The 14,790-nt window shown below is 42.1% G+C and overlaps 1 protein-coding gene across 11 annotated transcripts in view; it reads left to right on the top strand.

The window, feature by feature from the left end:
• Positions 1-1,365: 1,365 nt before the first annotated feature.
• The window catches only part of LOC118207295 (serine/threonine-protein kinase WNK2-like), a 43,539-nt gene continuing 30,114 nt past the window's right edge, over positions 1,366-14,790 (top strand). For 6 of the 11 annotated variants that reach the window (XM_035380721.1, XM_035380726.1, XM_035380727.1 and 3 more), the window contains exons 1-2: positions 1,367-2,006; positions 2,619-3,429. In XM_035380721.1, the coding sequence (XP_035236612.1) occupies positions 2,776-3,429 (654 nt within the window). In that variant the 5' untranslated portion in view covers positions 1,367-2,006; positions 2,619-2,775. Of the gene's footprint in view, positions 2,007-2,041; positions 2,319-2,618; positions 3,430-14,790 lie in introns of those variants that run through there. The other 5 variants (XM_035380729.1, XM_035380730.1, XM_035380731.1 and 2 more) reach the window with 4 other exon arrangements.

Consider the following 14,790-nt stretch of genomic DNA (forward strand, 5'->3'; position numbering starts at 1 on the left):
TAAAATAGTTTAAGCGCGAGGAATCTTTATCAAATATATATGGGGCCCACAGTCAGCCTATATAACAGTAATTGTGCTCGTTGAGGTGCGAGTTAGAAAAATATCATGAAGCAAGCATTTCATCTATTTTTTTGAAAAGGCACTGACTATGAAGTCCTGTTTGTATTTATTTAGTTTTAGGTAAGTAAGAATAATATATACAATTACAATAATCGAAAGCGTGTGTATTAATATGCTCGCGTGTATTAATAGGCTAAGCATTGTACATTCAGTGCTCTCTGTTGTGCACTAAAGGTACTGCAGCCTCCACTTGTTTGAATTCTACCCAAGCCATCGCATTCTTCAGTTACAATTCGTTGGCGTCCGTGAACTATACAGTTTCTTATAATTTTCTTATAATTCTTATAACACTTTCCACAGTGTGCATATTGTGTGTGCAACCACGTTGTTTCAAAAGATACTGGTGTAAAAATTACCAAATAAGTTCAATAATGTGACAGATAACGTAAGGCAACCATGTAGATTAATTACTTGTAAATGCATATGTTAAAGAGGGGATATTAACCGGAAAAAATTAAATAAAAAACTGAATGAAGTGTATGAAGCAGGAAACGTTATCATTCACGCTAAGAAGAGTAGATTGATTGTATGGATGATGCTTACAACCTAATTCTGTTGTAATCTATATGAACTACTTCACTACATGACTAACATATCTACTGAATGACCATCTGCAAATAATTTCGAATTATTATACACCACTTATATGTCTAAGACTTTTTGATGATTGGGGGCTAGACCTTAAATTTAATGCATCATTGGGAGAACAAACAAACAGGCACACTACGTGTATACACACATAAGAAGTAACCTATATGCACATATGCTAGCTAGAACACGTCAGCATAATTCGCATTATGCTCATGCTCTAATTGGTATGTTGATTGATTGCCTATTTTTCAGTTTCAGGCTAATAAAAACTGATAGGATGACTTTTAACATGTATCAACGAATGTAGCCTACGTTCTCTAAAAGTGATAGGCCAATCAGTTTTAAATCAATGCCATTTTTAAACAAAATTGAATAGCATATATTAAAAACTGGAAATCAGTCATTCAAATACAATCACTGCATGTTGTCAGTGAATTAAAAATCAAAGTTTTTTTGAACAATTGTAGCTATTGTTATGTATGTTGGGATATATGAGCTAGACGCATCTCTTTTCACGTGCAACAGTAACTTAGATTGGTTTTGGTGAATCTTCCTGCCTAACCGACGACGGACCAGCCTCATCTTCAATTTTTCACACCTCGACCACTAGAAGGTGACAGCTGAATCGAGATCAAAGCTTGGGAGCAGAATCTATCTACACTTAAAGGGACAGGGCGTGTAGGTTTGGGTCCACACCACACTCCACCTCTGTGTAGCCATAAATAGGAGACATCACCAGAAAACGTGCGCTTTTATTGGATAAGGCCTTACGTGTCGTTGCTAGGGGCGTGGAACGAATGTGTAAAATTGGACCTGTAATGGGATGTCTTTCATTGACTACATTTAATTTTCATGGGGCGAAACGACCCGGTTCTTGTGGCGTTTCAGTTTAGGCAGGTGTTAATAATATCAAGCCTTAATGAAAAAATTGCCCGGATTTGAACACGGAGTTAAATCAGAATTCTTTGTTTGCATTAGCGAGCGCCTATTGAAGCAATTTATATAGCTGGGACCTAGCAACCTACGCTAACTAATTTAGCTCTGCATGCGTTGTAATATCGCATAGCGTAGAGGAGTGGTGTTGATTTCCCCCAATTTTTCTGAGAACAAGTGGTAATTTTTTCGTTGATAAATATTGGAGCTGAAGCCAAATGCCAGGGAAATGACCAGCTGCGGTTAGCCAGATTGCTTACCGTTGTTCACTTCACTGTTTTGTGTTGGATTTCTTTTGGATCTGTTAGCTGGCTAACCTTCCTTGCCACGATGGCTTGCAAGCTAGTGGTATGCTGTACACTGTAAGTACCTATTGTCTTATTTCCGAATTTCAAAAAAGTAATATATCAAGGGATGAATAGTTGGTTAATTAGAGGTAACGAGTTACCCTTGTGTGGCAAACGTTTGCTAAGATGCTCAATGACACGGGCAATCGTATTGCTAGCTAGCTAGCTTGTAACTAAATTAAAACGGGTTAGGCACAGCTACAGTAGCTAGCTACAAAATTACTGCTAACGTTAGTTACCCTTTGAACATTAACGTTGGCCGATTTGCCGAAGCTTGCGGCGCGTTTACATTTGTGTTTGCTAAGCAATCTCTTGTTATCTTCCGAGGTCAGTACAATCATTTGCTTTGGGTGCAGTTGGTTCGGTTGTTATTTAACTACATATGTCAAATGCAATTGTTTAAAATATGATGTTATTCTGATATGTGTGTATATATGAAATGGTAGCTAGCTAGATGGAGGCGCAAGAGCTGAGCTACAAAGTCTGATGATAAAATTATCTTGTCTTGGGATTTAGCGAACGTTAGCTAGCTTGCCAACAGTTACAGTTATGTTTTTTCTATTTTATTACAATGATATAGCTAATTTATGTCGAGAAAAATGATACATCTTTGTTGTTGCTGTTTAGATTTGGTGTGATGAAATCGCTTCAGTGATACCCTGTTTTGCCGAACTGCGTCAGCAGGCGGGCGCTGCAGGTACTCTGCTGCTGCGGTTGTTTCTGAACAACCATGGTAAAACCATTCTGGGAACGTCAGTGATACCTACTGAAATTATCGGCAGAAATGGAATCGGCGGGTGAATCCAATTCCGACCCCCCGCTGGGATATACATATCAATCTGTTCCCAATTCTGAATGTGAACTTAACATTAATATGTATGAAGCCATCAGTGACAGTAATGTTAATAACATGGACACTTCAGCTGTGCTGAGAGGGGGGAGTGATCCTACTGCGTATCCTCCATCAAATTATCAGAGAATTGTGCGTCAAAGATTTATCAGAAGAAGTTTGTGGTTCTCTGACTCTGACGACCAAGCGTTTGAACAGCCCGAATGTGACAACCGAAGCAAAATCCTGAATATTAACCTTCGCACTATTGTAGACAGGACATTGGGAACTCGTGGAGGCTTACAAGAAGGCTCTAGCACCGAGAGTCAATGTGGACAAAAAGACAGCGCCACGGAAAGTGTTAGCGCCGACGAGGACAAGGACAGAGTGGAACAGAAAAGCAATGCTACACCCTCCGACAGTGCAAAAAATGCCGGAAAAGCAGCCAGTGACGAGAACGAAGAGGAGGCCGAGATGAAAGCTGTGTCCACATCACCGGGGGGCAGGTTCCTCAAGTTTGATATTGAACTTGGCAGGGGGTCTTTCAAGACTGTCTACAAGGGTCTCGACACAGAAACCTGGGTCGAAGTTGCGTGGTGTGAACTTCAGGTAAGGATTTTGATCATATGTGACATTGTACTTAACCATGTAATTGATGGGATATTTATAACTACAGTTTAAAGACGTGAAAGGAAAAGACAAATATGCGAAAGCTAGATATGTCACAAGTAAGGTATCTGTTTTTGACCTATTGTAGCAGGCCTTCATGAAGGGAAAAAACCGGCCTCCTGATTCACGTAACTGCTCATTAACATCCTCATGTTTGAGACGCAGTGATAAATCGCCCTACACATTCTTGTAATACCTTTTAAAATAGGTCAGTTATGTGCAGCGTTGAGGAATATGCAGCTATGTCACAGGGCTTTTTGTCTGCTATTTTTTATACTGGACTTTTTTTTTTGCATGCACAAAGCTGTGCAATTTAATGATTTATTACAAGGTGATTGAAAATCCAGGCTTGATCCAAACAAAACATTTGATCCTGAAATAAATTGTTTGTTGGTAACTTTTGAGGCATGGCCACATACATTATTGTTGTGTGACGTTTTGCTGTCAGTGAGGACTAAACTGTCCTGATAACTGTGATAGTGTTGCTATTAATGGTTAGATCAGGATATATTTTGTGTTAGGGTCACCACTGAATTGCAAATGTTTTCTTTGGCCACAGAATTGGAGAGTGTTCCTTTGTGGTTTCAAACAATAGGACAGGGAGCTCATGGGTCAGCAGAGAGATTGCTTTGTAATTAATAGTCTATTGAGGGATGAGCTGTGCAGGTCGATGTTTGTTATTTTTCTCTTCTGCTCAGGCTTGTTTGCGGAGAACTGTTCATTACAATTCATAACAACAGCGGAACTTGAAAGAGTGCATACCTTTACAGCCATTGGCACATGTCCATTGCCAGGCGATTGTGTTAAACTGCTGTGTCAAGTGAAAGGACACCTCTTTTCTCTCTGAAACGAGGTTACCTGGTAGTAAATCCCGCATATGTAATGCACAACACCCCCAAAGTCTTGTATATCTGTCAAGCACAATTTCGTAACTAGTATATTTAGCAAGAATATTGAGAACTAACGTCATCTCAAAAAAGCCAATATGTCATTTTGGAAAGTAAACTGACTCAATTGCTCCTTTTAATCTGAAGTTCACTTCTATGTCTAAAGAACTGTGTCATGTTTTATTTAACTAGTGTGTTTATTGTTCTTGCTGTTGTTCAGTATTATATAGCCTAATATGAAGCATGTAGAACAGTAAGACTTCTTGTTGTAAGGGTATGCACTGCAGATTGCCTGCACTTTAATTAAGGTGAGCTAGAGTATATATTAAATCTTTATTTTATTCTGCTCATGTGGTGAATATGTTTTGGTTTGCATTGTCTTCAGTGGCATTAGTTAAATTAGTCAGTGGCCAGAAATGCTTCCTTTTGGCAAAGGGCATCAGAGGAATGAGCTGAATGAATGCTGGCTAATTTTCTTCTATTTGAACCAGAACTACATTTGGCCTACAACATGAACGAAAAATAAACTGCCACAGTTCTAGTTTTTCTGCTCTTTCCCCCTTTTGGAATAACCTGTCGTTTGTATCTCATTGCCGCATTATTCGCTGCCGATTTGGGAGAGATCCAAAAGAGAACAGTTTTTTTATTTATTTATTATTTTTTTTAAAACACTGAAGAAAGAGGAGGGGAAAGAGATGCTGAAAATGTAACCAGTAATGATGGTAAAAGGATGTTTTAATGATTAGGATATAATGTTTACATTATTTATTGATTTATTAGTAATTTAGTATTATTCCTTCCTGTCAAATGTGAGCTATAAATTGTAAGGATTAAGAAGTCTACTCAACATATGGAACTTTCACAACTGCTACAAAATCTTTACAAATAATGCATATTTTTTATCTGCCTCTTACAGGTGATCAGTTGTCTGACACGGTCAGTTCTGATTGGCTGACATGCAAGGGGTTCGTTCTGAACAACAAATTTTATCCCCCTTACAAATTTCATCCCCCCATTCACTTCCGGGGTTACGTTGTGCCGTTACATTGCTCCGATTGGTCAGATCTCTATGTCTGAAGATTCAAATTCAAATAAGCTTTATTGGCAATGACGTGTGTATATACATATTGCAAAATCATGAGTACAACAAACGATAGACATATGAACAGAATACAAATTTGTGTGTGTGTGTGATATTTCTGTATCTTAGCTTGTGTAATGACGTGTAAATTAGGTGGAATAGTGAGTACAATAATTAATATAAATATCGCTCACTGTCATTAGAAACCAGCAGAAAATGCTTGGAAACCACGGATGCAAGGTAGTCAAGTTGACGCCAACTTACGCATTAAGGGAACGTAACCGGAAACGTAACCCCGGAAGTGAATAGGGGGATGAAATTGTTGGGGGGATGAAATCTGTCGTAACAGCCCCAGGGTGATATAGCCTCCTTTGCAAAGCAGTTAAGGGTAGTCGGGGGCTGCCGAGGGCTGGTTGTACTATGCACTGCACTAGTGGGTGGGCTCAGGTGCCATCCGGATGCAGAGCAGGGTTATTTGGAGGAAATATGAACACCTCCCTCACCACCTGAATCATCTGGCAACAATACTTGGTTTTCATTTTTGGAGGACAAATTACTGCTTTGAACAAAAGATCCTTGTTAGCCTGTGATCATGAAAACCAACACAGGATAGGAGTTGCCGCTACTACGAAACATCTGCAGTCTTCTACGTGTTCTTATGTGTAGTGGATCAGAGCTGAAGTTTCGCTTGCTGAATAATTCTGGAGCTTTTATCTGGGATGTATTGACATTGGGGATTCCCAGGCACGCTCAGTGGTATGTTGTGATTATTAAGCACATTTGACTGCACAGGAGGGAGGCTATGCATTTTGGATTTAAGCAAATTGTATTCTCTTCCCATGTGTTGTAGCATTACCTGATCTGTATTTGTAGGAATCTGTTCAAAGAGAATGCATTTAAGTGTCCAAATTCATTCTAAATTGTGGTGTCACATTTTGGTAATCAGATTAGGTTTTTTTAAGCACATTTCTTTGTGTTGGGCCTGAGTTCCAATCTGGAAACAAACATTAGCCTTTTGGACTACTGTGAATTTATTTCTTGCCTGCAATTTCGTTTCCATAACAATGGCTGTCCATAGTGCTTCAAGAACAACTGTTTCTTTGTCATCCCAAGTCGTTCCACTGTGGGATGCTGTACTTTAAATATAGCATTGTATTATAGCACAAAAACAAGCAAATACGAACAAGCATACAGTCTTCCTCCTGTTTGCACTGTTAATATAACAATAACTACAACCATTCAGGGCCCACAGTGAACTTCGTGAGAAGTGCTTCCTGTCAAAATTAATATGGGCACTGGAATGCTTCCCAGTGCTTTTTTTGGAGCCATGCCATTGTTGCAGTGTGTGGCACAAAATATACAAATTCCAAAATTTTATGAAACGTGTTTCTCATGTAGTGACGTACAAAGTATCTCACAGTAAATGCTACTGTACCTTTATTTGTGGACAGTTGGTTATTTTATTTTTTCTCTGAATCTCGGAAAAAACCAAACCCGAGGCTGATGCTTTGAAGCTTTCAGATGTGCAATGTGGAGCTTGGATGCAGTGCTATGGGCTGGCTCATTAGGGAGGTATAGCCGTGTTGCTTGGCACATTAGATATTGTAGGTATAGTTGGTATACCGCCACAGCCTACTGGTCCACGGATCAGATAAAGCAAGTTAAGTACTGAGGCCTCTCACGTTGGCCAGGCGTGGTACAAATCCATGTAAGACCACTTGGATGAGATCAGTGAGAAGTTCTGTGGACTGGATACAATGTTCAGACTGCTGTACTGTGAATGAGAAGTGGTTAAAATTTCAAAGATATTCACTAATAGAAATAATTTCACAATGTATGTAACCCAAGCTCAGTCCACTGTGTCAAACTGGAGAAGCAACTTTGCAAAATACAGAAAAAGTCCGTTCTGAGCGAATTCTAAAGGAAATATGGCCAAACCTTTGAAGATGCAAAATATATTCCTGAGTTTGGAAACGCATGCTATATCTCTCTTCTGTCAGACCTCATTTAGAGTACTTTGTCCTGATGTGGGGACCACTCTCAGTGGTAGATATGGATGTACAAGATCTTGGAAAAAGTACACAGAAGGGCAACAAGATAAGCTGACAAGGCTACTTCTTATCATTAATGCTCAGTTATAACCTACAGTGTACATCACCACTGTGTTTGTGACTATGATCATGAAATGCTTCACTGTCCCTTACAATAACATTGTCGTGTTAGCTGTGCAGAGGTTTCTTGCAGAAGTTTCACATTTTGGGGAGGTGGAATGCAGTAAATGTAAATTACGTGGATAATTTAAGTACTTTATACAGGCACGTTTATTGCTGCTAATGAGGGGAAGGGTGGGACAGAATCGCTATCTGCAGACTGTAAACGGGTCTAATTGACTGTGGCCTGTCTGGGGGGGCTTGTTACCTGACATGAAGGTTCCCCCCTTGCAAACTGATACAGCCGCGGACATTTGCTACAGCTTCGCTCGTTTGTTGTGCCAACACTTGCTGCTGAGTGGAGGAGCCTGTTTTGAGAGCAGTTCTTGTTCACTGCAGAGGGAAAGGGCACACGTGCGTCTGTGATTTTCCACTCTTTGGATGCAGGAGGCCTAGTGGTATCACATGGCTTTTCTGCCTGGTAGTGCTAATCAGGCCGTGCTTTTCAAACCTGCCACATTGCCTCTGCTAAACCAGATGGTGCATGTTTCATGATGCTTAACTGTTCAGAAATACCCTTTTGGGCTTTTCTGGTGTGTTTGTATTAAAATGTCTTCTTATTGACAATAAAGATATCTATTTAATTTTTTTGTATACTGACCTATTTATTGCCCTATTTTGTATGCATTTTATACCAGGCTGGGCCTAATTGTTAGTATATGGCTTGATTATTAAACACTAACTATAGAGGTGGGGTTATGCATAATTGTAGTTGCCTCTGTTATGCAATGGATGAATCACTCTGATCAGTGGACCAGTTGTGAAGATGATTTGATGTGTTACTGTCGTGATATAGTGGAAATACTGCCTCTAAATAAAATGTATAATTTTATTTTTATTAGAAGTGTTTTAACTTGAAGCAGCGGTATCCTATAAAAATCTGAAATGTGCTTTGCGGCTGGCATTGGCACAAATGTTTCTTTTGTAAATGTGGCCCAGAAAAACAGAGTAATTATTAAAGAATTCCAGCAATGACACTACTTCTGTTGCCAGAAATCCTATAGGTGCAATTTCTTATGCATTCCTATCTTCCCTTTCCCATCTCTGCATTCCACAGCTGATTCAATTCCAGAAATGTCCCTAGTCAGTTTTCCTGTTGGATAGCCTATAGTGTACAATAATGTATATCAAATATATGAAGCATTCATTACAACATTCCTCACAGCTTGGCTCAGTATAGCTGAGGATTTTGTCCTGTTTTCACTATTTTCCCACAATACTTGAGTGATCTGTTTTTGCGGTTGGACTTTGGTCTAGTGTGTACTTTCCAGTGACTGCATTTTTCAGAGAGAAATATTAACAGGCATCTCTCCAGGATAATGGGATTTATTTATTTATTTACTTCCCTTTGCTGTATTTAGGAATGGATTTGATGAACACAACGGCTGGTCAAATCTGTACCACACCTGTGTTGTTCAGGAGACTGAAGGGAGCGACAGGTCGAGATGCTGTGTGGGGTGTTGCGCTTCTCCAACTGGTTTAGCCTTTAATATGTCAATTCAATAGAAAGACAGTTCTGCTCCCCAAAGGGCTCTCATTTCTTAACCTGTAAATTTTATTAAACTGCCCATGTTGTGAGCAGGAGTACTTTTATTTATTTATTTATTTATTTTTGCGATTGTTGTGTGTCACTCTCTCGGGGGGTGTTACCTTTTCTGAACCAGCTCTGACCTCAGCCTTTCATGTTTTGGTTTGGTGGGAATGTGGGGCTCGCGTGTTTTTGTGTGGTATGTATACTGACCCCATTGAGGCTGCTCTCCCTCACCCAGTCACTGAGGTGGAAAAACAAAGGCGTCCAAAGTGGGTCACCAGTTACAAACAAGCGGTCAGCAGGGGCCGGCATTCGCAGAGGAGAGCACGTGTGCATGCGTTTGTGTGGGTGTGGAAAGACCAACGGTCCTCCACAACCTGCTGCATCACCCTGCCGGTTCCATCTTCCTGTTAGGGGTGTGGGAAGGCCCCGCTCCTGTCACATGCTAAGTCATGCTAACACTGAGCGTTATACAGTTCCATGTAATACAGTGTAGGCTAAGAGTACTGTTGGCACATTTCTGGTACAGTGTGATGAACGCGTTCTCATGCTCTGTTGTGGAACTTCGCACGGCCTGTGTTTGTACGGGCTTTAGACTCCGTCAGTCACCTTGACTCCAACTCTCTTCTGCAGAGGCATTTCATTTGGAGTGACTCATTATGCCTCCCTGTCTGGGCCTTTAGACATTTCATTCATCCTCAGCTGATGAACCTAATCCTTTAATCACTGTCTTTCCTAAAGCAGAGGCAATGCCAGATGGGAGAGTAAAAGGTGTTGAAGGAAATGCCTAACAATGGAATCTCCTGTTCAGTAGAATATAGGCTACTTCAGAGGCGAAAGACTAGCCAAGCATATCCTGAATAGGGAAAAAAATGGGAATGACCATTGACCTATATGTAGGCCTAATGCTCACTAACTGCAGGAGATTAGACCCCAATAAGCAATGTCTTGCGGGGGGGAGAGACCCCAGTAGGCGATGTCTTGCTGGGGGGGGGGAGAGACTCCAGTAGGCGATGTCTTGCTGGGGGGGGGGAGAGACTCCAGTAGGCGATGTCTTGCTGGGGGGGGGGAGAGACTCCAGTAGGCGATGTCTTGCTGGGGGGGGGGAGAGACTCCAGTAGACAACGTCTTGCTGGGGGGGTGGGGGGGGAGACTCCAGTAGGCGATGTCTTGCTGGGGGGGGGGAGACTCCAGTAGGCGATGTCTTGCTGGGGGGGGGGAGACTCCAGTAGGCGATGTCTTGCTGGGGGGGGGAGACTCCAGTAGGCGATGTCTTGCTGGGGTTTGTGCAGCAGCAGCAGCGGGCCGTTGAAGCAGCTGCACTCCCTCAGCTGTAGCTGCGCAGTGTTGTGTCTAGGGGAAACTGTGGGATTTGCTGAGTCAAGGCTGTCTGCTGCTTTGGCACGATCTGCAGCTGGTGATAAAAGTAGAGGGTCAGCTCGGGACGTTCCTGGAGCAGCCCTGAGTCCGGCGTCCTGGATACGGGCGGGCCCCGAAGCCTCGCGCCACTCCAAACGGGGTTCGACTGCGCAGCTGCGCTCTGCGGGCGGGGCGCTAGGGGACAGATGGTCTCTGTTGGCTTGGTAAATAAAGTCATCGTTTTGCGCAGGCTTGTCTGCAGCGCATTGCATAGCACCACAGATATTTTATTTGACCATTTGTCATTTAAATTTGGGGAATTTCCTTTATGGTGTCACAAAACGTTTCTGCCTGCCATTTGCTTTAGAAATATCACAGTCCTGTCCAGGAGGAAATAGTCTGTCTGAACTTGATACCAAAGTAGAGCCTTGGCATGGTTATCGGGTTTTGTTTTGAAAACACCTTTCATTTGAAACCTGCAGGAACTGTTACATTTCATTCACAGTTTCAGAAATGTGTATGAATGTAGCACAAGGGTTAGAAAGCCATGGACTGTGATCCTGACTCGGTGGATTCAGAAGTCTCCAGGAGATGGGTAACTTCTGGTTCACAACTCATTGGGTTCTTTTTTGCCAGAAAAGCATTGATTTAAGTGCTGTATGTAACTATAGTAACGTATATCAAAAGATCTTTAGGCTGCACAGATCCACTCAAGCCTCACGTGGCCATTTTCATGCTTTTGTCACCCTGCTTGTTGTACATGTGCTGTACATGCCAAAGAGACAGATTCATTCCTTGGTATGTGGTTGTAGAAATCTTAAGAGTACAGATTCAGAGGGAGGGGCACTGGCAGCCTACATCTGGAAGGTTTAAGAGCTTCCATTCTCTGGAGAGAGCCTGATGAACACCCGTCTTTCTCCTGGAGCAGCGTTTTGAAAACCTCAAGCCTACAAAGCTGAGATGTTACTGTGCTGCTTCTCTGACCCACAGGTCTTGTACTTGCCACAGACTTTCATTTACTCAGTGAAAAAGACAATAAATCATTTCTAAACTGGCTTTCGCAGAGGAACAATGTTATGAGCATATCTTTAGTGTGATGTGATAAATTGGTGTTGAAAAAAATGGTGCTGCTGAACTGTTTGAACTATATGTATACATGTGCCAGTTCCACATTTGGTGATTACAAAGGCCCCTGTCCCACGTCTCAGGATAGTAGAGCTATTGTCAATTCGAGTAAAAGAGAAGTATGTCATCGTACTCACAGGGAAACTCTTCCAATCTGCTGGAGGCTGTGCAGAGTACAGTATACTGAAGCAGAAAACTCTACCAACCCCAGCACTAACCTCAGTTCATCTGGCTTTCCCCTGCAATTTATTCTGCACATTATACAAGGAGAATTAGCGCCAAAAAGCCTATTTTTGCGATTTTGCCTTTGTTCAATGGCACCACTTGTTTGTCAACCTGCTCGTGTCCCCTGTGGCGGGAAAGAGTCTTAGGGGCTGTGTCCTAACGCTGCCGTGTCCGCTGAGGGGAAGGAGCGCGCTGGACTTGCCTTGGGAGGAGGGAGAGGGGACGCTCCGCAGTGCTGCTCCTCACGGACACACCGTCTCGCTCCTCCTGTCCCGTTTGGGCTGGGTCATCCCTGCCTCAGCGCGAGGAATTCAGTCTCAAACCCGGATGGCCGTTCTCCCTCAGCTGGTTTGGCCCAGTCATCGGCGCTGAGTCCACCCTCACTCATAAATCATTTGCATCCCCCACCGGGGTTTGTGGCTGCCAGTTACGTGCTGAAGAAGCATCCTGTGAATTGCGCACATGAAGCATGAATTGGCTGTAGTGTAGCAGTGCTGCATATGTGTTTTTGCACACAGAGCGGGATTAACAAGAAAAGGTTGTGTGGCTTCATGATGCGATGTGATCAGGTTGTGTGGGGCACAGCTGGTTCATTTACTGGTGGGGTTATGGACTGCCCTGTCAGATGAATGCGGTATCAACCTGGAAGTAGCATAAGCAATCGTGCCTCTTTCAAGCTGTGTCTCTTATACATGCAAGGCTGGTTTGATTATTGATTATTAACTTATGAAAAGGTTTAGAGTTTAAAAAAAAAAAAAAACCTGTTAAAGTAAGACTAGAGTATTGCATGTAGCCTAATCATTCCTGTAAATCATTACAATTTGTATTTTGTAGGAATTTTGTCTCTTGTAAGATGGTTGCAGTCTGAAACAATTTAACAAAGCAGAAATGGTATCTTCCATACTATGAGTTAGAGGTTAAAAGAAAGGCAATTATGGTTTTACCACAAGCTTTATGCCCCATACCTGAAATAAAATGCTGGGTCCTGTCCACTAACCAGGTGGCTGGCAACCAAATAGGCATTGTCACCTTTCTATGTGTGGCTGTTCCATTTTGTCTTCTAATGAGCTATCAAAACCACCCCTTTGTCTTTAAGCAATCCATATCTCCAGTAAGGCTATCTTTGGTGTTCATGCAAACTTCCAGTGCAATTCCATACGGTATTTTCGGTTATGACCATTTCAGAGTTCCAAGCGATCCACATTACTGTAGGGTTCAAATGTAGTCTTATGGTTTCATGTGTATTGCTGCTAAAAGAACTCAAGTAGATGTTCAACCAACAGGGCTGGTGTCTTGCTATTTTTAATCCGGTTTATTGCTTGACTAGGCTCACAAGAGACTGCCGAAAGCAGAAGTTCTGGCTGCAAGCAGATTATGGATCTAAATTTCCATCATGGTTAACTCTATTGTTTTATAGGACTTCTGTTAATTTCACGGATCCTCTTGTTCAAAGATTACCTTACTTTTGAGGTTCAGTTTTTAAACATGATCATTTGTTTACATAAACTCATCCAGATACATCAAATACTTAATCGGTTTAGAACATCATTTGTTTAGAACCCATGGTAGAATTAATGTAGCTCAGGTTAGACAGAGTTCTACAGTCTGTGCAAAATGTTTGCATTTACTCCTACTTTTAAATAAAAAAGCAAATGACTTTGAAATCAGGGGCACTGGAGAGGAGATTGGGTGTTGGGACTTGCTGCTCTTAACTCTTTAGATGTTCATATTTGCAGGGCCTTTTTCTGCAGTCTTGTCCATGGCAGAGTCACAAAATAAATCAAGTTCGCTCTTGTGCGTGCCAGTGAATGTCTCCTGATTGGATGTCAGCGTAATGTCCACCAGACGAAAATATTTGAATTAATTTCCAGAAAACTAGCTTAGCCTACTGCCGATGAGCGGCACCACACTAACGTTGGATGACAGGTTTTAAAAGATTTAACATGAGCACTCAGAGAGCAACTTTTTGGTCGTGCCCCATTTTTACAGAAGAGACTGACTACATAGAAAGGAGTCAAACTGCCATAATGCTCATTTGGAGAATTTGGGTTTGTGAATGACGTCTCCTGGAACAGCCGTGTAGCCGTCTTGGTAAATTGAACAGTGCCAGTTCAAGGGCTTTCATGGGTCTTATGATTTTGTTAAACCCCTGCTCAGCTGTTTGTTGTTGAGGAGATTTTTCTCTTCTGACTGCGGTGGTAGATTCTGCAGCCTGTTAATATTTCATGGTGACGCCAGAGAGATGCAGGATTTATACCAGCAGCCCTGGCCTGCCCATGTTGCCACCCGCCACCCACACATCCTCTGCTTTTAGCTATTCTTCTGGCTGAATGCCAGTTTGTAAGAATCAATGTTCAAGATGCATGAATTCTACATTTGTTTGTTAGCTTTTTAGTGGAGTTTATAAGATGATCGAAAGCTAAACCGTTCAAATTTGACAAGTGGAAATTTGCTTCAGTTTTTTCTAAATGTGGATCAACAGTTATTCTTTTCCACAGTTTTTTTTTTATTTTTTATTTCTTTTAGAGAAATGAATCCATTCTTGCGAGGGGCACTGCTCAGACTCTTGATGGCGGTCATTAAGTCATTCTAGCCTGACATCTGTACTAGATTATGGCTGCTGGCTGTTCAGTACATTTTGGTTTGGACGTGCGGCACATTCATAAACGTCCTCAGCCGGAAGCCCATTCATCAGCCCCCCCCCAGAGCGGCCGAGGGAGGCGCGATGGTGCCGATGTGATGAACACTGCGGCTTACTGCCAGCTGAGAGACTGCCTAGTGATGTGTGCGTGACGCACTGCGCTTACATCACTGGCAACCAAACGAGGCCCCTCCCTGAAAGTCGATGGCATTTGTCAGTGTGTTAAGGGGGACTGTTAGCCA

The sequence above is a fragment of the Anguilla anguilla genome, chromosome 11, assembly GCF_013347855.1.
Source record: "Anguilla anguilla isolate fAngAng1 chromosome 11, fAngAng1.pri, whole genome shotgun sequence".
In the NCBI taxonomy this organism is placed as follows: Eukaryota; Metazoa; Chordata; class Actinopteri; order Anguilliformes; family Anguillidae; genus Anguilla; species Anguilla anguilla.